A 22,652-nucleotide genomic window follows, 5' to 3' on the forward strand; every position below is an offset into this window, starting at 1 on the left:
GGCAGGACCAGAACCAATGTCCGAGGGGGGAGTGGTTGCGAGTGCTGTTGGGGAGGAGTTAAACTAACATGGCAGGGGGATGGGAACCTATGCAGGGAGGCAGAGGGATATAAAAGGGAGACAGAGTCAAAAGATAGATAGGAGAAAAGTAAAAGTGGAGGGCAGAGAAACCCAAGGCAAAAAACAAAAAGGGCCACATTACAGCAAAATTCTAAAGGGGCAAAGTGTGTTAAAAAGACAAACCTAAAGTCTCTGTGCCTCAATGCGAGGAGTATTCGGAATAAGGTGGACGAATTAACTGCGCAGATAGCAGTTAATGGATATGATGTAGTTGGCATCACGGAGACATGGCTCCAGGGTGACCAAGGCTGGGAACTCAACATCCAGAGATATTCAACATTTAGGAAGGATAGACAGAAAGGAAAAGGAGGCAGGGTGGCGTTGCTGGTTAAAGAGGAAATTAATGCAATAGTAAGAAAGGACATTAGCTTGGATGATGTGGAATCGGTATGGGTGGAGCTACGGAATACCAAAGGGCAGAAAACGCTGGTGGGAGTTGTGTACAAGCCACCAAACAGTAGTAGTGAGGTTGGGGACAGCAGCAAACATGAAATAAGGAATGTGTGCAATAAAGATACAGCAGTTATCATGGGCGACTTTAATTTACATATAGATTGGGCTAACCAAACTGGTAGCAATGCGGTGGAGGAGGATTTCCTGGAGTGTATTAGGGATGGTTTTCTTGACCAATATGTCGAGGAACCAACTAGAGAGCTGGCCATCGTTGACTGGGTGATGTGTAATGAGAAGGGACTAATTAGCAATCTTGTTGTGCGAGGCCCCTTGGGGAAGAGTGACCATAATATGGTAGAATTCTTTATTAAGATGGAGAGTGACACAGTTAAATCAGAAACTAGGGTCCTGATCTTAAGGAAAGCTAACTTCGATGGCATGAGGCGTGAATTGGCTAGGATAGACTGGCGAGTGATACTTAAAGGGTTGACGGTGGATAGGCAATGGCAAACATTTATAGATCACATGGATGAACTTCAGCAATTGTACATCCCAGTCTGGAGTAAAAATAAAGCGGGGAAGGTGGCTTAACCGTGGCTAACAAGGGAAATTAAGGGTAATGTTAGATCCAAGGAAGAGACATATAAATTGGCCAGAAAAAGCAGCAAACTAGAGGACTGGGAGAAATTTAGAATTCAGCAGAGGGCAAAGGGTTTAATTAGGAGGGGGAAAATAGAGGACGAGAGGAAGCTTGCCGGGAACATAAAAACTGACTGCAAAAGCTTCTATAGCTATGTGGAGAAAAAGAGTAGTGAAGACAAACGTAGGTCCCTTGCAGTCAGACTCCGGTGACTTTATAATGGGGAACAAAGAAATGGCAGACCAATTGAACAAATACTTTGGTTCTGTCTTCACGAAGGAAGACACAAATAACCTTCCGGATGTACTAGGGGACCGAGGGTCAAGTGAGAAGGAGGAATTGAAGGATATCCTAATTAGGCGGGAAATTGTGTTAGGGAAATTGATGGGATTGAAGGCCGATAAATCCCCGGGGCCTGATTGTCTGCATCCCAGAGTACTTAAGGAAGTGACCCTAGAAATAGTGGATGCATTGGTGATCATTTTCCAACAGTTTATCGACTCTGGATCAGTTCCTATGGACTGGAGGGTAACTAATGTAACACCACTTTTTAAAAAAGGAGGGAGAGAGAAAACGGGTAATTAGCCTGACATCAGTAGTGGGGAAAATGTTGGAATCAATTATTAAGGATGAAATAGCAGAGCATTTGGAAAGCAGTGACAGAATCCGTCCAAGTCAGCATGGATTTATGAAAGGGAAATCATGCTTGACAAATCTTCTAGAATTTTTTGAGGATGTAACTAGTAGAGTGGACAAGGGAGAACCAGTGGCCTTTGACAAGGTCCCACATAAGAGATTGGTGTGCAAAATCAAAGCACATGGGAGTGGGGGTAATGTGCTGGTGTGGATAGAGAATTGGTTGGCAGACAGGAAGCAGAGAGTCGGGATAAACGGCTCTTTTCGGAATGGGAGGCAGTGACTAGTGGAGTGCCGCAGGGCTCAGTGCTGGGACCCCAACTCTTTACAATATACATCAATGATTTGGATGAAGGAATTGAGTGTAATATCTCCAAGTTTGCAGATGACACTAAACTGGGTGGCGGTGTGATCTGTGAGGAGGCTGCTAAGAGGCTGCAGGGTGACTTGGACAGGTTAGGTGAGTGGGCAAATGCATGGCGGATGCAGTATAATGTGGATAAATGTGAGGTTATCCACTTTGGTGGCAAAAACACGAAGGCAGAATATTATCTGAATGGCGGCAGATTAGGAACAGTGGAGGTGCAACGAGACCTGGGTGTCATGGTACATAAGTCATTGAAAGTTGGCATGCAAGTACAGCAGCCGGTGAAGAAGGCAAATGGCATATTGGCCTTCATAGCTAGGGGATTTCAGTATAGGAGCAGGGAAGTCTTACTGCAATTGTATAGGGCCTTGGTGAGGCCTCACCTGGAATATTGTGTTAGTTTTGGTCTCCTAATCTGAGGAAGGGGCGTTCTTGCAATTGAGGGAGTGCAGCGAAGGTTCACCAGACTGATTGCAGGGATGGCTGGACTGACATATGAGGAGAGACTGGATCAACTGGGCCTTTATACACTGGAGTTTAGAAGGATGAGAGGGGATCTCATAGGAATGTATAAGATTCTGACGGGACCGGGACAGGTGAGATGCGGGAAGAATGTTCCCGATGTTGGGGAAGTCCGGAACCAGGGGACACAGTCTTAGGATAAGGGGTAGGCCATTTAGGACTGAGATGAGGAGAAACTTCTTCACTCAGAGAGTTGTTAACCTGTGGAATTCCCTGCCGCCAAGAGTTGTTGATGCTGGTTCATTGGATGTATTCAAGAGGGAGTTAGATATGGCCCTTACGGCTAAACGGATCAAGGGGTATGGAGAGAAAGCGGGAAAGGGGTACTGAGGTGAAGGATCAGCCATGATCTTATTGAATGGTAGTGCAGACTCGAAGGGCCGAATGGCCTACTCCTGCACCTATTTTCTATGCTTCTATGAGTCAAGGGTTATGGGGAGCGGGCAGGGAAGTGGTGTTGAGGCCAGGATCAGATCATCCATGACTCCTGCTCCTATTTCTTGTGTTATTATGATTTAACATGGGCAGGTTCCATTCTAAATGTAGACATCAGCAACAACTTGCATTTATATAGCGCCTTTAATGTAGTAAAACGTCACAAGTCGCTTCACAGGAGCGATTATCAAACAACATTTCACACCGAGCCACATGAGATATTAGGACAGGTGACCAAAAGTTTGGTCAAATAGGTACAAAGGAACATAAGAAATAGGAGCAGGCGCAGGCCATAGGGCCCCTCGAGCCTGCTCCGCCATTTAATAAAGGTAGGTTTTAAGGAGCATCTTAACAGATGGAAAGAGAGGTGGAGAGGTTTAGGGAGGGAGTTCCAGAGTTTAGGGCCCAGGCAGCTGAAGGCATGGCCACCAATGGCTGAGCGATTAAAATCAGGGATGCTCAAGAGGCCAGAATTGGAGGATGCAAAGATCTCAGGGGGTTGTGGGGCTGGTAGAGATTACAAAGATAGAGAGGGACGAGGCTGTCATGTATGTAACCACAATATGTAACACCACTGTATTACGGTATACACTCAACCTAGATGCATACCTTAACCTCAAGGGCTGAACTTGTGGGAGACACTCCTTATCTGATCTCACAGGTTTAAAAAGGGAGGTCCCACACAGGGTCATCGTCTTTGGAGTCCTGTAAATAAAGAGAGTAGGTCACAGAGTGACCTTGTTCCCAGAATGTGCCTTGTGTGGTTTCATGCTGTAGAGTAAGGACTTTTACATTGGCGAAGAGAAACGGGAATTCACGGCCCACGAGAATGGCCACCGGTAGCACAGAGGAACGGTACTGTGTTGGGGAAGACTGGGACAATTTTGTTGAGAGGCTTCAGCAAAGCTTTGTTACGAAAGAGTGGCTGGGGGATGCAGCGGCCGACAAGCGAAGGGCTCATCTTTTGACCAGCTGCGGACCAAAGACTTACGCGCTCATGAAGGACTTACTAGCACCCGAAAAGCTGGCCGACAAAACCTTTGAAGAACTCACCAAATTGATCGGGGAGCACCTCAAACTGGCGAGTAGCATACATATGGTCTGACACAGATGTCGTGAAGGACAGAGCATACCGGACTTCGTAGCGGACCTCCGGCGTTTGGCCAGCCTCTAAGTTCTCAGACACCTGCAGGGGGGAGATGCTAAGGGACTTCTTTATCGAGAGCATCGGTCATGCGGGAATTTTCCGCAAATTAATTGAGACCAAGGATTTGACCTTGGAAGCGGCGGCGTTGATGGCTCAAACTTTCATGGCGGGGGAGGAAGAGATGAAAATAATATACGCATGCATTCTGCCTCTAATGCGGCGATGGATCAGGGAGTCAACATTATCCTAATTCTTATGTTCTTATGAACAGGAGTAGGTCATCTAGCCCCTCGAGCCTGCTCCACCATTCAAAAAGATCATGGCTGATCTGGCCGTGGACTCAGCTCCACTTACCCGCCCGCTCCCCATAACCCTAAATTCCCTTATTGGTTAAAAATCTATCTATCTGTGATTTGAATACATTCAATGAGCTAGCCTCAACTGCTTCCTTGGGCAGAGAATTCCACAGATTCACAACCCTCTGGGAGAAGAAATTCCTTCTCAACTCGGTTTTAAATTGGCTCCCCTGTATTTTGAGGCTGTGCGCCCTAGTTCTAGTCTCCCCGACCAGTGGAAACAACCTCTCTGCCTCTATTTTGTCTATCCCTTTCATTATTTTAAATGTTTCTATAAGATCACCCCTCATCCTTCTGAACTCCAATGAGTAAAGACCCAGTCTACTCAATCTATCATCATAAGGTAACCCCCTCATCTCCGGAATCAGCCGAGTGAATCGTCTCTGTACCCCCCTCCAAGGCTAGTATATCCTTCCTTAAGTAAGGCGACCAAAACTGCACGCAGTACTCCAGGTGCAGCCTCACCAATACCCTGTACAGTTGCAGCAGGACCTCCCTGCTTTTGTACTCCATCCCTCTCGCAATGAAGGCCAACATTCCATTCGCCTTCCTGATCACCTGCTGCACCTGCAAACAAACTTTTTGGGATTCATGCACAAGGACCCCCAGGTCCCTCTGCACCGCAGCACGTTGTAATTTCTCCCCATTCAAATAATATTCCCTTTTACTGTTTTTTTTCCCAGGTGGATGACCTCACATTTTCCGACATTGTATTCCATCTGCCAAACCTTAGCCCATTCGCTTAACCTAGCTAAATCTCTTTGCAGCCTCTCTGTGTCCTCAACACAACCCGCTTTCCCACTAATCTTTGTGTGATCTGCAAGTTTTGTTACACTACACTCCGTCCCCTCTTCCAGATCATATATGTATATTGTAAACAGTTGTGGTCCCAGCACCAATCCCTGTGGCACACCACTAACCACCGATTTCCAACCCGAAAAGGACCCATTTATCCCGACTCTCTGCTTTCTGTTCGCCAGCCAATTCTCGATCCATGCTAATACATTTTCTCTGACTCCGCGTACCTTTATCTTCTGCAGTAACCTTTTGTGTGGCACCTTACCGAATGCCTTTTGGAAATCTAAAGACACCACATCCATCGGTACACCTCTATCCACCATGCTCGTTATATCCTCAAAGAATTCCAGTAAGTTAGTTAAGCATGATTTCCCCTTCATGAATCCATGTTGTGTCTGCTTGATTGCACTATTCCAATCTAGATGTCCCGCTATTTCTTCCTTAATGATAGCTTCAAGCATTTTCCCCACTACAGATGTTAAACTAACCGGCCTTTTGTCTGCCCCCTTTTTTAAACCGAGGCATTACATTAGCTGCTTTCCAATCCGCTGGTACCTCCCCAGAGTCCAGATAATTTTGGTAGACAATAACGAATGCATCTGCTATAACTTCCGCCATCTCTTTTAATACCCTGGGATGCATTTCATCAGGACCAGGGGATTTGTCTACCTTGAGTCCCATTAGCCTGTCCAGCACTACCCCCCCCTAGTGATAGTGCTTATCTCAAGGTCCTCCCTTCCCACATTCCCGTGACCAGCAATTTTTGGCATGGTTTTTGTGTCTTCCACTGTGAAGACCGAAGCAAAATAATTGTTTAAGGTCTCAGCCATTTCCACATTTCCCATTATTAAATCCCCCTTCTCATCTTCTAAGGGACCAACATTTACTTTAGTCACTCTCTTCCGTGTTATATATCGGTAAAAGCTTTTACTATCTGTTTTTATGTTTTGCACAAGTTTACTTTCGTAATCTATCTTTCCTTTCTTTATTGCTTTCTTAATCATTCTTTGCTGTTGTTTAAAATTTTCTCAATCTTCTAGTTTCCCACTAACCTTGGCCACCTTATACGCATTGGTTTTTAATTTGATACTCTCCTTTATTTCCTTCGTTATCCACGGCTGATTATCCCTTCTCTTACCGCCCTTCTTTTTCACTTTAATATATTTTTGTTGAGCACTATGAAAGAGCTCCTTAAAGTCCTCCACTGTTCCTCAATTGTGCCACCGTTTAGTCTGTGTTCCCAGTCTACTTTAGCCAACTCTGCCCTCATCCCACTGTAGTCCCCTTTGTTTAAGCAGAGTACGCTCATTTGAGACACTACTTCCTCACCCTCAATCTGTATTACAAATTCAACCATACTGTGATCACTCATTCCGAGAGGATCTTTTACGAGGAGATTGTTTATTATTCCTGTCTCATTACACAGGACCAGATCCAAGATAGCTTGCTCCCTTGTAGGTTCTGTAACATACTGTTCTAAGAAACAATCCCGTATGCATTCTATGAATTCCTCCTTCAGGCTACCCCGTGCGATTTGTTTTGACCAATCGATATGTAGGTTAAAATCCCCCATGATTACTGCCGTTCCTTTCACATGCCTCCATTATTCCCTTCATTATTGCCCGCCCCACCGTGAAGTTATTATTTGGGGGCCTATAACCTATGCCCACCAGTGACTTTTTCCCCTTACTATCTCTAATCTCCACCCACAATGATTCAACATTTTGTTCATTAGAGCCAATATCATCTTTCACAACTGCCCTGATATCATCCTTTATTAACAGAGCTACCCCACCTCTTTTTCCTTCTTGTCCATCCTTCTGAATTGTCAGATACCCCTGTATATTTAATTCCCAGTCTTGGCCACCCTGCAACCACGTTTCTGTAATGGCCACCAAATCATACCCATTTGTAATGATTTGTGCCGTCAACTCATTTACTTTATTTCGAATGCTGCGTGCGTTTAGGTAGAGTGTTTTAATACTAGTCTTTAAACCATGATTTTTAGTTTTGACCCCTCCTGCAGCCACTTTATATTCATACACATTGTCCCTTCCTATCACCTTGTGGTTTACACTTACCCCAGTGCTACTCTGCTCGTTGCCTCCTGCCTTTTGCATTCTTTCTTGGGGTCCTGTTCATCTGAGCTCTCACCCACTCTAACTAGCTCAGAGCCCTCTCCTGGGTTCCGAATACTCCTCGCATTGAGGCACCGAGCTTTCAGGCTTGCCTTCTTATTACACTTTGGCCCTTTAGAATTTTGCTGCACAGTGGCCCTTTTTTTTTTCCTTGGGTTTCTCTGCCCCCACTTTTACTCATCTCCTTTCTGTCTTTTGCTTCTGTCTCCATTTTGTTTCCCTCTGTCTCCCTGCATTGGTTCCCATCCCCCTGCCATATTAGTTTAACTCCTCCCCAACAGCACTAGCAAACACTCCCCCTAAGACATTGGTTCCCGTCCTGCCTAGGTGCAGACCGTCCGGTTTGTGCTGGTCCCACCTCCCCCAGAACCGGTTCCAATGTCCCAGGAATTTGAATCCCTCCCTGCTGCACCACTGCTCAAGCCACGTATTCATCTGAGCTATCCTGCGATTCCTACTCTGACTAGCACGTGGCACTGGTAGCAATCCCGAGATTACTACTTTGAGGTCCTACTTTTTAATTTAGCTCCTAGCTCCTTAAATTCGTCTCGTAGGACCTCATCCCGTTTTTTACCTATATCGTTGGTACCTATATACACCACAACTGGCTGTTCACCCTACCTTTTCAGAATGTCCTGCACCCGCTCCGAGACATCCTTGACCCTTGCACCAGGATCTCCTGGAGTCTCGGTTGCGGCCGCAGAAACGCCTATCTATTCCCCTTAAAATTGAATCCCCTATCACTATTGCTCTCCCACTCTTTTTCCTGCCCTCCTGTGCAGCAGAACCAGCCACGGTGCCATGAACTTGGCTGCTGCTGCTCTCCACTGATGAGTCATCCCCCTCAACAGTACCCAAAGCGGTGCATCTGTTTTGCAGGGGGATGACCACAGGGGACCCCTGCATTACCTTCCTTGCACTGCTCTTCCTGTTGGTCACCCATTCCCTATCTGGCTGCGTACCCTTTACCTGCGGTAAGACCAACTCACTAAACGTGCTTTTCACGTCATTCTCAGCATCGTGGATGCTCCAGAATGAATCCACCCGCAGCTCAAGTGCCGCAATGCGGTCCGTCAGGAGCTGGAGATGGATACACTTCCCGCACATGTAGTCATCAGGGACACCGGAGGCGTCCCTGGTTTCCCACATAGTACAGGAGGAGCATAACACGTGTCCGAGCTCGCCTGCCATGACTTAACCCCTAGATTAACTTAATTTGGCAACAACAATGCTAAATGTAACTTACTGATATAGAAAAGAAAAAGAAAAACTACTTGCCAATCACTTACCCCCTTGGCTGTGACGTCACCTCTCGATTTCTTTTTACTTTTTTGCCTTCTGTCACCGCTGCAGCTGCACCGCTACGTCTCTCGCCGACCCCGGCCTCGCGCTGCTCCGAGCTCCCGCCTCCTCAACCGACTGCTCGAACTGCTCGACTCCCGCTGGCCTTTATAGGTCTCTCGCCGACCCCGGCCTCGCGCTGCTCCGAGCTCCCGCCTCCTCAACAACCGACTGCTCGAACTGCCCGACTCCCGCTGGCCTTTATAGGTCTCTCGCCGACCCCGGCCTCGCGCTGCTCCGAGCTCCCGCCTCCTCAACCGACTGCTCGAACTGCCCGACTCCCGCTGGCCTTTATAGGTCTCTCGCCGACCCCGGCCTCGCGCTGCTCCGAGCTCCCGCCTCCTCAACCGACTGCTCGAACTGCTCGACTCCCGCTGGCCTTTATAGGTCTCTCGCCGACTCAGAGCCCCGCAGGCAGGCAGGGACAGTCTGACATTGCCTAGGCAGCAATCGACCCCAGAGTAGGACTGCAACAGAGACAATGGCAGGCTGAACGGACATTCACGCCATCACAGTGGACAATGCGGCCCAGGATGGGGCCATTGACACCCACTAATAGGGTACCTAAGAGCAGTCTAAGGGACAGTCAGCGCGGAATGCCTGGCCATAGTCCCTTTGTTCCCAACAATGGAATCTTTAACTCATGCTGGAGGTGTGGGGGAAAACACTCAGCTGGATCTTGCAGATTTCAAGAGTTTGTCTGCAGGAACTGCAATCTCAGTGGCCATTTAGCTCGAATGTGCAGGAAGCCTGCAACCAGACTAACATACGAGGTGGATGGACCAGAAGAGGGTTCTTTGAGGCAGGATGATTTTTGGGGCAAATCGATGGACGCTGAAGTCCAGCGGGTCCATCTGAAGAATATTCACAGTTCATACACCAGAACGCCACCAATGATGATGAGGATTTTATTAAACGGCATCCCTGTACGCATGAAGCTGGACACTGGGGCCAGTCAGTCATTCATAGGAGTTCAGCAATTTGAGAAGCTATGGCCACTTAAAGCCAGTAGACCCAAATTAGCATGTATCGAAACACAATTATGGACTTACACTGAAGAAATCATTCCGGTGCTAGGCAGTGCAATGTTGGCTGTCACACACAATGGGATAGTGAATCGGCTGCCGCTCTGGATTGGCCCAGGCAATGGTCCCGCACTGTTGGGAAGAGCTGGTTTGCCGAGATGAACTGGAAATGGGGGGATGTTCACGCAATGTCATCTGTGGAGCGAAGTTAGTGCTCACAAGTCCTACAACAATTCGATTCTCTATTCTAGCCTGGCGTCGGGACTTTCAAAGGGACTAAAGTAGTGATACACATCACCCCGGACGCCAAGCCACTGCACCACAAAGCCAGAGAGGTGCTGTATGTGATGCGGGAAAAGGTCGAGAACGAATTGGACCGGCTGTTGAGAGAGGGCATCATCTCGCCTATTGAATTCAGCGATTGGGCGAGCCCCATCGCTCCCGTTCTAAAAGAGGATGGTTCTGTCAGGATCTGTGGCGACCAGAAGGCCACCATCAATCGGGTGTCCCTACAAGGTCAATATCTGCCCTCGAGAGCGGAGGACCTCTTCGCCACGCTGGCAGGTGGCAAGCTGTTCACCAAGTTGGACCTCACTTCAGCCTATATGACCCAGGAACTGGCCGACGAATCTAAACTACTGACCACCATCACCACGCACCACGCACACGTTTATAACAGGTGCCCGTTTGGCATTCGATCAAAGCCTGCAATTTTTCAACGAAACATGGAAAGCCTGCTTAAATCCATTCCTGGAACGATTATAATTCCAGGATGACATCCTCATCACAGGTCGAGACACCGAGGAACACCTCCACAACCTGGAGGAGGTGCTACGCCGACTGGACCAGGTAGGCCTGCGACTCAAGAAGTCTAAATGTGTGTTCTTAGCTCCTGAGGTTGATTTTCTGGGCAGGAGGGTTGCTGCAGATGGGATTTGGCCCACTGAACCTAAACAGAGGCGATTCGATGAGCACCCAGGCCCTGCAACATATCGGAGTTGCGTTCATTCCTGGGACTGTTGAACTATTTCGGGAACTTTCTGCCGAACTTGAGCACGTTGTTGGAGCCGCTACACGTGCTCCTGCGTAAGGGTTGCGATTGGTTTTGGGGGGACTGTCAGGAACGGGCTTTTGATCGGGCGCGAAACCTACTTTGTTGACCCTATACGACCCTTGTAAAAAAATTGGTTCTGACGTGGGGTTGGGTGCGTGTTGCAGCAGGGCAATGCTGAGGGTCAACTACAACCTGTGGCTTATGCCTCCAGGTCGCGCTCTCAAGCAGAACGGGGATATGGGATGGTCGAGAAAGAAGCGCTCGCATATGTCTATAGTGTAAAAAAAATGCATCAGTACCTCTTTGGTAGGAAGTTTGAATTAGAGACGGACCACAAGCCATTAACATCCCTGTTGTCAGACAGCAAGGCTATCAATGCCAACGCCTCAGCTCGCAAACAGCGATGGGCTCTCACGCTGGCTGCCTATGACTACGCCATCCGGCACCGGCCCGGCACTGAAAATTGCGCTGACGCACTCAGCAGGCTTCCGCTGGCCACCACTGAGGGGGCAGCGGAGCAAAGCGCCGAGATGGTCATGGATGTCGATTCCTTTGACAGCGCAGGCTCCCCCATCACAGCCCGCCAGATCAAAATCTGAACGAACAGAGATCCCCTCCAATCCCTGATTAAGAAATGTGTCCTGACTGGGGATTGGGCGCCCGCACACGGAGCATGCCCTGAGGAGGTCAGACCATTCCACAGATGGATGGATGAGCTCTCCATCCAAGCCGACTGCCTACTATGGGGCAGCCGGGTTGTTATGCCCCAGAAGGGCAGGGAGGCATTCATCAGGGAACTCCACAGTGAGCACCCAGGCATTGTGCTGATGAAGGCCATTGCCCGGTCACACGTTTGGTGGCCTGGAATTGATTCGGACCTGGAACACTGTGTTCGCAGGTGCACGATGTGTGCCCAGCTGGGCAATGCTCCCAGGGAAGCCCCGCTCAGCCCATGGCCCTGGCCCATCAGGCCATGGTCACGCATTCATGTTGACTACGCGGGCCCGTTCATGGGTAAGATGTTCCTTATTGTGGTAGATGCATACTTGCAATGAATCGAGTGCATCATTCTGAATTCATGCACGTCATCAACCACCATGGAAAGCCTACGTGCGATCTTTACAACCCATGGCTTGACGAACATCCTGGTTAGTGATTACGGCCCATGTTTCACAAGCTATGAATTCTGAGAGTTTATATTGGGCAATGGCATCAAGCACGTCAGGACTGCGCCGTTCAAGCCGGCCTCCAATGGCCAGGCGGAACGTGCGGTCCAAATCATTAAGCAATGGTTGCTCAGGATTCAAGGACCCTCACTAAAATGCCGCCTGTCACGCCTCCTGCTGGCCTATTGATCCGGACTGCACTCGCTCACAGGGGTCCCGCCCACACAGCTACTAATGAAATGGACACTCAAAATTCGGTTGTCCCTTATTCGCCCAGTCCTGACCGACATAGTTGAGGGCAAGCGCAAATCACCAAACGAGTACCATGACCGTAATTTGAGGTGGAGGTGTATAGAAATAAATGATCCTGTATTCGTCCTTAATCACGCCATGGGGCCCAAATGGCTTGAGGGCACTGTAATTGACAAAGAGGGGAATAAGATCATCGTGGTAAAACTCAACAATGGTCAGATATGCCGTAAGCTTCTGGACCACGTGAAAAAAAGGTTCAGCACCGACACGGAGGAACCTGAAGAAGACCATGAGATGGAGCTCACAACACCGCCAGTGAATGAGCAACACGAGCAATCAGAAGAATGCCCAGTCCCTGCGGTCAGCCCGGACAGGCTGGAATCACCACAGGTGACAGACACTCACGGCAGTGTCCAACAACCAGAGCCCCAACTGCAGCGCTCCACGAGGGAGTGTAGACCACCTGAAAGACTAAACCTATGATCCCAATAAGACTTTGGGGGGGGTGGGGGGGAAGGTGATGTCATGTATGCAACCACAATGTAACACCACTGTATTACTGTATAGACTCAACCTAGATGCACACCTTGACCATAAGGGGTGATCTTGTGGGAGACACTCCTTACCTGATCACACAGGTATAAAAAGGGAGGTCCCACACAGGGTCATCGTCTTTGGAGTCATGTAAATAAGGAGAGCAGGTCACAGAGTTACCTTGTCCCCAGAATGTGCCTCGTGTGGTTTCATGCTGTAGCGTAAGGACTTTACAGAGGCCATGGAGGAATTTGAACAATGTTAATGTTAAAATCGAGGTGTTGCTGGACCGGGAACCAATGTAGGTCAGCGAGCCCAGGGGTGATGGGTGAGTGGGACTTGGTGCGAGTTAGGACACGGGCAGAGAGCACAAGGATGATGGGTGAATGATACTTGGTGCGAGTTAGGACACGGGGCAGCGAGCACAGGAGGTGATGGATGAGCGAGACTTGGTGCGAGTTAGGACACGAGCAGCCGAGTTTTGGATGAGCTGAAGTTTACGGAGGGCGGAAGGTGGGAGGCCGGCCTGGAGAGCGCTGTGATAGTCGGGTCTGGAGGTAAATGGAAAAAGTGATCACAAACGTGTGAGATAAATGTGAGGACAGGAAATAAGATTTTGTAGGCAGAACGTGCACGAGTGGATTGAAATCCGTGGGTGACACTGTAACAGAATATTCAATGGGGAGAAATTTGGCAGTTTGCGCCTCCTGTTAGCGCCTGCAGGGGGCGGTAATGGGACATTAAGGAGTTACCGTCCAGGCGTGGTGAATTCACTGACACCCACGATCACTTAGCACCACCCTCTCCCGTGCCCCATAGATCGTGACATCATCGGGTGCACAGCACCCTGTTACCGCCCCGGATGAGATATTCGCTCCCGTCCCTCTGCAGCATCGCCGGGCATCAACAACGGCAGCCGCAGGAGGCACGGTCGCCTCGGCTGGCTGCGTGGGGGGCGATATTTAAAGGCAGTGTGGTCAGATAGGGCAAACGTTATTCTTTGCACCAGTCTCGTGCCTGTTAATTGATTTTCATCGCTGATTTCTGCATGGTTTCTCAGCCCTCCACTCTCTGAGAGTGCTTGTGGCTGTAATGGCAGTCAGGCAGGTCCCGTGACCCCACAGAAATAAGAAGAGTCATGTTTCAGACCATAACTGGCCCTTCCCTGTAAATGAGGGGAGGAGCCTGTGATGCCGGCAGTGTTGCACTGAACATCGTTCATGCCCTACTGATAACGCCTCCTCACACTTTAGCGCTCTAAGACAAGTGTTAGTGCACGATTTAACGTTCCACTTCCCTCTTGGAGTGCTAAAGCTGAAGTTCCCAGGAGAAGGAAAGGATTATTGCCAGGTGATACTTTTCTCACTTTTTAAGTTATCACCCCAAACGGGAGCAATGGAATTTGTAGCCCAATATTCTTCCTTCCTTCGTAGGATGGAACTGCTGACATTCCCGGATCTCCTGTTATTCTGCCTTGTCCCAAGGGGCTCACAGCCTAACACCAAGCACAGATCTCACTAACTATCCAGGCGGGCAGTGTCACAAGCCTAATAGAAAGTGAACACAATGGCAAGAATTTAACTATATTATAGAATTACTGGATCACCTTTGGCATTCCTCATTGTTAGAGGAAATCTAGAGAGGTTACTGAGGAGATTTATTAGAATGGTACCAGGGATGTATCAAAGTCACAAATGACATCCTTTGCAACTGTGTCAAAGACAAACTACCCCTCCTCGTCCTTCTCTACCTGTTTGCAGCCTTTGACACGGTTGATCACTCCATCCTCCTCCAACGCCTCGCCACCATTGTCCAGCTGGGTGGGACTGCACTCTTATCTATCTAATCATAGCCAGAGAATCACCTACAATGGTTTCTCTTCCCGCCCCCGCATCATTACCTCTGGTGTCCCCCAAGGATCTATTCTTGGCCCCTCCTATTTCCCATCTACATGTTGTCCCTTGGCGACCTCATCCGGAAACACAGCATCAGTTTCCACATGTACGCTGACGACACCCAGCTCTACCTCACTACCACTTCTCTCAACCCCTCCACAGTCTCTAAATTGTCAGACTGCTTCTCCGACATCCAGTTCTGGATGAGCAGAAATTTTCTCCAATTGAATATTGGGAAGACCGAAGCCATTGCTTTCAGTCCCCGCCACAAACTCCGTTCCCTAGCCACCAACTCCATCCCTCTCCCCAACTTCTGTCTGAGGCTGAACCAGACTGTTCACAACCTTGGTGTCATATTTGACCCTGAAATGAGCTTCTGACCATATCCGCAGCATAACGAAGACCGCCTATTTCCACCTCCGTAACATCGCCCGTCTCCGCCCCTGCCTCAAACTCACCAGCTACTGAAACCCTCATCCATGCCTTTGTTACCTCTAGACTTGACTATTCCAACACACTGGCCTCCCACATTCTACCCGACATTAACTAGAGGTGATCCAAAACGCGGCTGCCCATGTTCTAACTCGCACCGAGTCCTGCTCCCCCATCACCCCTGTGCTCGCTGCCCGTGTCCTAATTCGCACCAAGTCCCACTCACCCATCACTCCCTGTGCTCATTGACCTACACTGGCTCCCGGTTAAGCAACACCTCGATTTCAAAATTCTCATCCTTGCTTTCAAATCCCTCCATGGCCCTCGCCCCTCCCTATCTCTGTAATCTCCTCCAGCCCCACAACCCCCGATATGTTTACGCTCCTTAAATTCTGCCCTCCTGAACATCCCTGATTATAGTCGCTCAAACATTGGTGGCCGTGCCTTCTGTTGCCTGGGCCCCAAGCTCTGGAACCCCTGCCTAAACTTCTACACCTCTCTACCTCTCAAGATGCTCCTTAAAATCTGCCTCTTTGACCAAGCTTTTGGTCACCTGTCCTAATATCTCCTCATGTGGCTCGGTGTCAAATTCTTTGTCTGATAATCGCTCCTGTGAAACATCCTCCCTGCATCGACCCTGTCAAGCCCTGTAAGAATTTTGTGTTTCAATGAGATCACCTCTCATTCTTCTAAACTCTAGAGAACATAGGCCTAGTTTGCTCACTCTCTCCTCATAGGACAATCCCCCCATCCCAGGAATTGGTCTGGTGAACCTTTGTTGCACTCCCTCTGTGGCAAGTATATCCTTCCTTGGATAAGGAGACCGACACGGTACACAATACTCCAGGTGCAGTCTCGCCAGGGCCCTGTACAATTGCAGTAAAACGTCTTTACTTATACTCAAATCCTCTTGTAATAAAGGCCAACATACCATTTTCTCTCTTCATTTCTTGCTGTACCTGCATGTTAACTTTCAATGATTCTTGTATAAGGACACCCAGGTCCCTCTGAACACCAACATTTCCCAATCTCTCACCATTTAAAAAATACTCTGCTTTTCTATTTTTCCTACCAAAGTGGATAACTTCACATTTCTCCTCATTATATTCCATTTGCCATGTTCTTGCCCACTCACTTAGCCTGTCTATATCCCCTTGAAGTCTCTTTGCATCCTCCTCACAATTTACATTCCCACCTAGCTTTGTATCATCAGCAAACTTGAATATATTACATTTGGTCCCATCATCCAAACCATTGATACAGATCATGAATATCTGGGGTCCAAGCACCGATCCTTGCGGTACCCCACTAGTTACAGCCTGCCAACCCGAAAATAACCCGTTTATTCCTACTCTCTGTTTTCTGCCTGTTAACCAATCCTCAATCCATGCTAGTATAATACCCCTAATCCCATGAGCTTTTGTTCAATAACCTCTTCTGTGCCATCTTATTGAATGCCTTCTGAAAATCCAAATACACTACATCCACTGGTTTCCCCCTTATCTATTATGCTAGTTACAACCTCAGGAAACTCTAACAGATTTGTCAAACATGATTTCCTTTTCATAAATCCGTGGTGACTCTGCCCAATCCTATTAATATTTTCTCAGTGCCCTGTTGCCACATCCTTAATAATCGATTCTAGCATTTTCCATACTACTGATGTCAGGCTAACTGGTCTGTAGTTCCCTGTTTTCTCTTAAATAGTGGGGTTACATTAGCTACCTTATGAAGTGCGGGAACCTTTCTAGGATCGATGAAATTTTGGAAGATGTCAACCAATGCATCCACTATATAGCCACCTCTTTCAAAACCTTAGGATGTAGGCCATCAGGTCCAGGGGATTTATCGGCTTTCAGTCCCATTAATTTCTCCAGTACTATTTTTTACTAATACTAATTTCTTTCGGTTCCTCATTCTCGCTAGACCCCTGATACTCCACTATTTCCAGGAGGTTTTATGTGTCTTCTTCCGTGAAGACAGACACACAGTATTTGCTTAGTTTCTCTGCAGTTTCCTTATTCCCCCATTATAATTTCTCCTGTCTCAGCCTGTAGGGGACTCACATTTACTTTCGCTAATCTTTTCCTTTTTACACACCTGTAGAAGCTTTTACAGTCTGTTTTTATGTCTCTCGCTAGTTTACTCTCATTCTATTTTCCCTTTCTTTATCAATTTCTTGGTCCTCCTTTGCTGAATTCTAAAATCCTCCCAATCCTCAGGCTTATAAATATCATTAAACAAATACAGTAGGTGAGTAGAGATGCTGGGGAATATATCAGAGAGAATTCTCAGCATGAAATGTGCCCGTGAGCTGTGCGGGTCACTGCCCCAGCGTTTAACTCATCGTGTTAAGCTCTAATTGCGTTTGTTTCTCAGAACCATCGGCGTGTGCTGAGCAGAAGTCCGGCCGGGAGGTAGTCCGGCCCAAGGGTCGTCTGAAGGTTTTGCCCGAAGAGATCCTCCAAGACCCACTGATTGACCATCTAGATTTGGATCGTAACCGGCTGAAGAATGTGGCAGGCCTGGCCAGGCTGAGCAAGCTGAGGAAACTGATCCTGTCCAAGAATGAACTGCTGGAGTTCCCCCCAGAAATCGGCTCGCTCCCGCTCCTAGAGACGCTGAACTTAAATCAGAACAAGATCCAGCAAGTGGCGGAGGGAATTTTCTCCCGCCTCCAGCTCCTCAAGCAGCTCAAACTCAACAACAATCGGCTGACTGAGCTCCCGGGAGACCTCGGCACTTGCGAGGATCTGCGCTACCTCAACCTCTCTCACAACGCTATACAGAAAGTTCCGGAAACCATCGCCAAGCTCGGAAAACTCGAGGAATTTTACATCGAGAACAACAAGTTGCGGAAACTGCCGGCCCAGCTGTTTGAGGGGGGGTCGCTGAGGAAGTTCAGTGCACGCGCCAACCCTCTGCGGGAACCCCCCGATGAGGTGTGTGAGGGGGGGCTGCGGCATATCCGCAGCTATTTCAAGCAGTTGCAGACCAGCGAGTCGCAGGAGGACAAGCGCATCAAGACCATGTTCCTCGGGGCATCCATGGCGGGGAAGTCAACCCTGTGCCAAAGTTTGACTATGGAGAAACAGGTGACCATCGCGGAGAAGGCCAGGACAATCGGCATTGAGATCAACGAGTTTCAGATCGAAGACTTCTCTTTCCTGTGCTGGGACTTCGCCGGGCAGCAGGAATATTACCTGACCCACCACGTCTTCATCACGCCCCAGGCCCTGGTTGTATTGGTGATTGACTTACACAGGTGAGCACAGCATGGGTCTGATCTTCTCCAAGCAATCCTTTATTTGTAATCACTAATTCTTTAAAAAAAAAACATTCTCAGGCAGCTCAGCACCTCATTGAGTGAATGCCCCTCCCAGCATGATACCAAGAAGCAAAGACCGAGATGCCCCAGAAACTGTAATTAGCCAAATCACTGAGCTCAGGAGAGAAGATCAGCCCAATCTCCTGCTGCTGATCAATATCCAATCACCTCTGGCCATTACATAAGAACATAAGGAATAGGAGCAGGAGTACGCCATCTGGCCCCTCGAGCCTGTCCACCATTCAATAAGATCATGGCTGATCTGATCTTGGCCTCAACTCCACTTCCCTGCCTGCTCTCCATGAATCTTCACTCCCTTATCTTTCAAAAATCTGTCTATCTCCGCCTTAAATATATTCAATGACCCAGCCTCCACGGCGCTCTGGGGCAGAGAATTCCACAGATTTACAACCCTCTGAGAGAAAAAATTCCTCCTTATCTCCGTTTTTAATGGGCGGTCCCTTATTCTGAAACTATGCCCCCTAGTTCTAGATACCCCCACGAGGGGAAACATCCTCTCTGCATCTACCCTGAAAAGTCCCCTTATAATCTTATATGTTTCAATAAGATCACCTCTCATTCTTCAGAACTCCAATAAGTATAGGCTCAACCTTTCATCTCAGGAATCAACCTCGTGAACCTTCTCTGAACAGCCTCCAATGCAAGTATATCCTTCCTTAAATAGGAGACCAAAACTATACGCAGGACTTCCCTACTTTTATACTCTATCCTCCTTGCATTAAAGGCCAACATTCCATTTGCCTTCCTGATTACTTGCTGTACCTGCATACTCACATTCTGTGTTTGATGCACAAGGACCTCCAGGTCTCTCTGTACTGCACTTTGAAACTTTTCTCCATTTAAGTTATAATTTGCTTTTCTATTATTTCTGCCAAAGTTTCTTCCCACATTATACTCCATCTGCCAAATTTTTGCCCAGTCTCTTAGTCTGTCCATACCCTTTGCAGATGTTTTGTGTCCTCCTCACAATTTGCTTTCCCACCCATCTTTGTATCATCAGAAAACTTGGCTACATTACACTTGGTCCCTTCATCCAAGTCATTAATATAGATTGTAAATAGTTGAGGCCCCAGCACTGATCCCTGTGGCACCTCACTAGTTACAGTTTACCAACCCAAAAATTACCTATTTATCCCGACTCTCTGTTTTCTGTTAGTTAGCCAATCCTCTATCCATGCTAATATATTAGCCCAACCCTGTGAACTTTTATCTTGTGTAGTTACCTTTTATGTGGCAGCCTTCTGGAAATCCAAATACACCACATCCAATGGTCCCCCCTTATCCACCCTGCTCTTTACATCCTCAAAGAACAGCAAATTTGTCAATCATGATTTCCCTTTCATAAAACCATGCTGACTCTGCTTGATTGTATTATGATTTTCTAAATGTCCTGCTACTGCTTCCTTAATAATGGACTCTAGCATTTTCCCAACGACAGATGTTAGGCTAACTGGTCTATAGTTTCCTGCTTTCTGCCTCCCTCCTTTCTTAAATAGGGGCGTTACATTACTCCCTCTTCTTATCTCCCTGTCTCATTCCTCTCCCTCTCTCCTTGCCTGATTCCCTCCTTCACTCTGATTTTCTTCCTTCCTTCCTGTATTCATTATTTCCTCTATTCCCTATCTTCCCTGCCTTCACTCTCTCAATTCCCTTTCTCTCATTGTTTCCCTCTATCCCCATCTCCCTTTTCTTAAATAAGATGAGCATATCCTATTTCGATCTTTTCCACTCTGTATACTACAGCTGACTATTCATGCATTTGATAGCCATGTTCCAGTGTCACAGTGTCCCTCAGTACTGCCCCTCCAACAGTGCGGTGCTCCCTCAGTCCTGCCCCTCCAACAGTGCGGTGCTCCCTCAGTCCTGCCCCTCCAACAGTGCGGTGCTCCCTCAGTCCTGCCCCTCCGACAGTGCAGCGCTCCCTCAGTACTGCCCCTCTGACAGTGCAGTACTCCCTCAGCCCTGCCTCTCCGACAGTGCAGCATTCCCTCAGTACTGTCCCTCCGACAGTACGCGCTCCCTCAGTAATGCCCCTCCGACAGTGCGGCGCTCCCTCAGTACTGCCTCTCCGACAGTGCGGCGCTCCCTCAGTAATGCCCCTCCGATAGTGCGGTGCTCCCTCAGTACTGCCTCTCCGACAGTGCGGCGCTCCCTCAGTACTGCCTCTCCGACAGTGCAGCGTTCCTTCAGTTCTGCACTGCAGCGTCAGCCTAGTTGAGTATTTACACAGCTGACAGGGGAGATTGATGGTGCTGGGTAGTGTGAACTCTACATGTGGAAGGAAGGAGTTTGACGGACTGGATGATCTTTTCCCGAGTTGTGATGCCCGGTTATTTTCCCAGGTATGATGTGGATGACGAGCATTCCTTCAAGGAGCTGGTTGGTTTTTGGATCAACAATGTTTTCATGCGCGTCCCGGATTCGGTCGTGCTTCCTGTCGGGACTCATGTGGACCTCTGCGATAAGGACGAGGTCCAGAGGAAGAAGAAGGACATTGAGGAGAAGATCAAGGCCATGCTGACGGAGAGAAAGGAGAACCTGACTCAGCGCTGTGAGAAGCTGAGGAAGAAGCGACAGAGTGAGTTATACAGGGATCAGGCCAACACGCTCTACAATTTGTCCGAATTCAGTCTACAGGTGAGGAAGGAAGCGGCTCTGTGACGATTGCGAGTGCCACCATTTAAAGGGGCAGTTTTTGTTTTCTCAACATGACGGGGATCGGGCGGGGAAGTGGATTTGAGGTCGCTGATCAGCCATGATCTTATTGTATGGCAGAGCAGGCTCGAGGGGCCGCATGGCCGACTCCTGCTCCGAATTTTTATGATCTTGGCGTGAAATAGGCCGGAGCCGAAAATCCAGGGGTCGCGATCCCAGCGGTTACGCCCATTGCTGCAGATTCCACCAGAATTTGCGGGGCTAGCGGGTGGATACCTCATTGGCACGGGACAGGTGGAGGAAAGGGGCCATTTCAGGGCCCTTGGGGTGGGGGGAGGGGTGTGACCCTGATTAAAGAACAATTGGCTCCTTTTATTTTAACAGTGGTCTCAGACCTGTTCCCTGACTGGGCCCCACACCCACCCGACTGGGTCCAAGGGCTGGGACCTCCCGCGTTAGGCAGTCTCTGACTCCATCCCCTACTCACTTGCCTGGTGAGGGTCAGACAGAGGTTGCAACCATCCAGCAACATTTACTGCTGCTGTTCTGGTGCCAGCCACAAATCACCACAGCTTCTGTACTTTCTAGGGTGGGATTGGAACTCCCAACCTCTGGTTTACTAGTCCGGAACTGCAGACGCTATAACTGTACCCTCCCTCCTTCCTTCCCTTATTCCTTCCCTCCCTCATTCCCTTTCTTCCTCCCTCCACCCCCCCTCCTTCCTTTCCTCCTCTTTTCCTTTTCTCCCTTCCTTCTCTCCCTTTATTCCATCCTTTCCTCCTACTTTCCCTCCCTCGTTCTCCTTCCCTCCTCCCCAGAGAGGAACCAGTGAGAGTTTGAATGAAAGGGGTGCGCTTTGCCCGGCAGGTTCTGGACCTTATTCCTGTGGACTACTCGCGAAACAATGCCATCGCCGAGGCTCGGCTGCAGATCCTGCAATTAGTTCGGAATGAAAATATTTTCCCAAACGCAATCCGGAAACTTCCAGTCATTTACAAAGAGGTGGAAAAAGCTATTACAGATCTCATTGAAACACATGAAGTTCCAGAACACGGTAAGAATTGATAATTTTACACATGCTGAGCCCAGCCTCTCCCTGCTGTCCGCAATAGGTCAGAAGAAACAGGAGCAGGAGTAGCCATCCAGCCCCTCGATCCTGCACCCCCATTCTCCACTGCCTGTGACCGCACTTTAGGAAGGATGTGAAGGCCTTAGAGAGGGTGCAGAAAAGATTTACAAGAATGGGGACTTCAGTTACATGGATAGACTGGAGAAGCTGGTGTTGTTCTCCTTAGAGCAGAGAAGGTTGAGAGGAGATTTGATCGAGGTTCAAAATCATGAGTAGATAGAGAGAAACTGTTCCCATTGGCAGAAGGGTGGAGAACCAGAGGGCACAG

General features: G+C 48.5%; 2 protein-coding genes across 2 annotated transcripts in view; both read left to right on the forward strand.

Annotated features, from left to right (window-relative positions):
• Positions 1–22,652, forward strand: part of LOC139279628 (cadherin-related family member 5-like) — a 184,900-nt gene that overhangs the window by 72,197 nt on the left and 90,051 nt on the right. The gene's annotated exons all lie outside the window — the stretch shown is intronic.
• Positions 1–22,652, forward strand: part of LOC139280284 (malignant fibrous histiocytoma-amplified sequence 1 homolog) — a 71,922-nt gene that overhangs the window by 12,035 nt on the left and 37,235 nt on the right. The window contains exons 2-4 of the mRNA XM_070899961.1: positions 17,631–18,516; positions 20,943–21,237; positions 22,123–22,309. Coding sequence (XP_070756062.1) covers positions 17,631–18,516; positions 20,943–21,237; positions 22,123–22,309 — 1,368 coding nt within the window. The remainder of the gene's footprint in view (positions 1–17,630; positions 18,517–20,942; positions 21,238–22,122; positions 22,310–22,652) is intronic.

The sequence above is a fragment of the Pristiophorus japonicus genome, chromosome 14 (assembly GCF_044704955.1).
Source record: "Pristiophorus japonicus isolate sPriJap1 chromosome 14, sPriJap1.hap1, whole genome shotgun sequence".
NCBI lineage: Eukaryota > Metazoa > Chordata > Chondrichthyes > Pristiophoridae > Pristiophorus > Pristiophorus japonicus.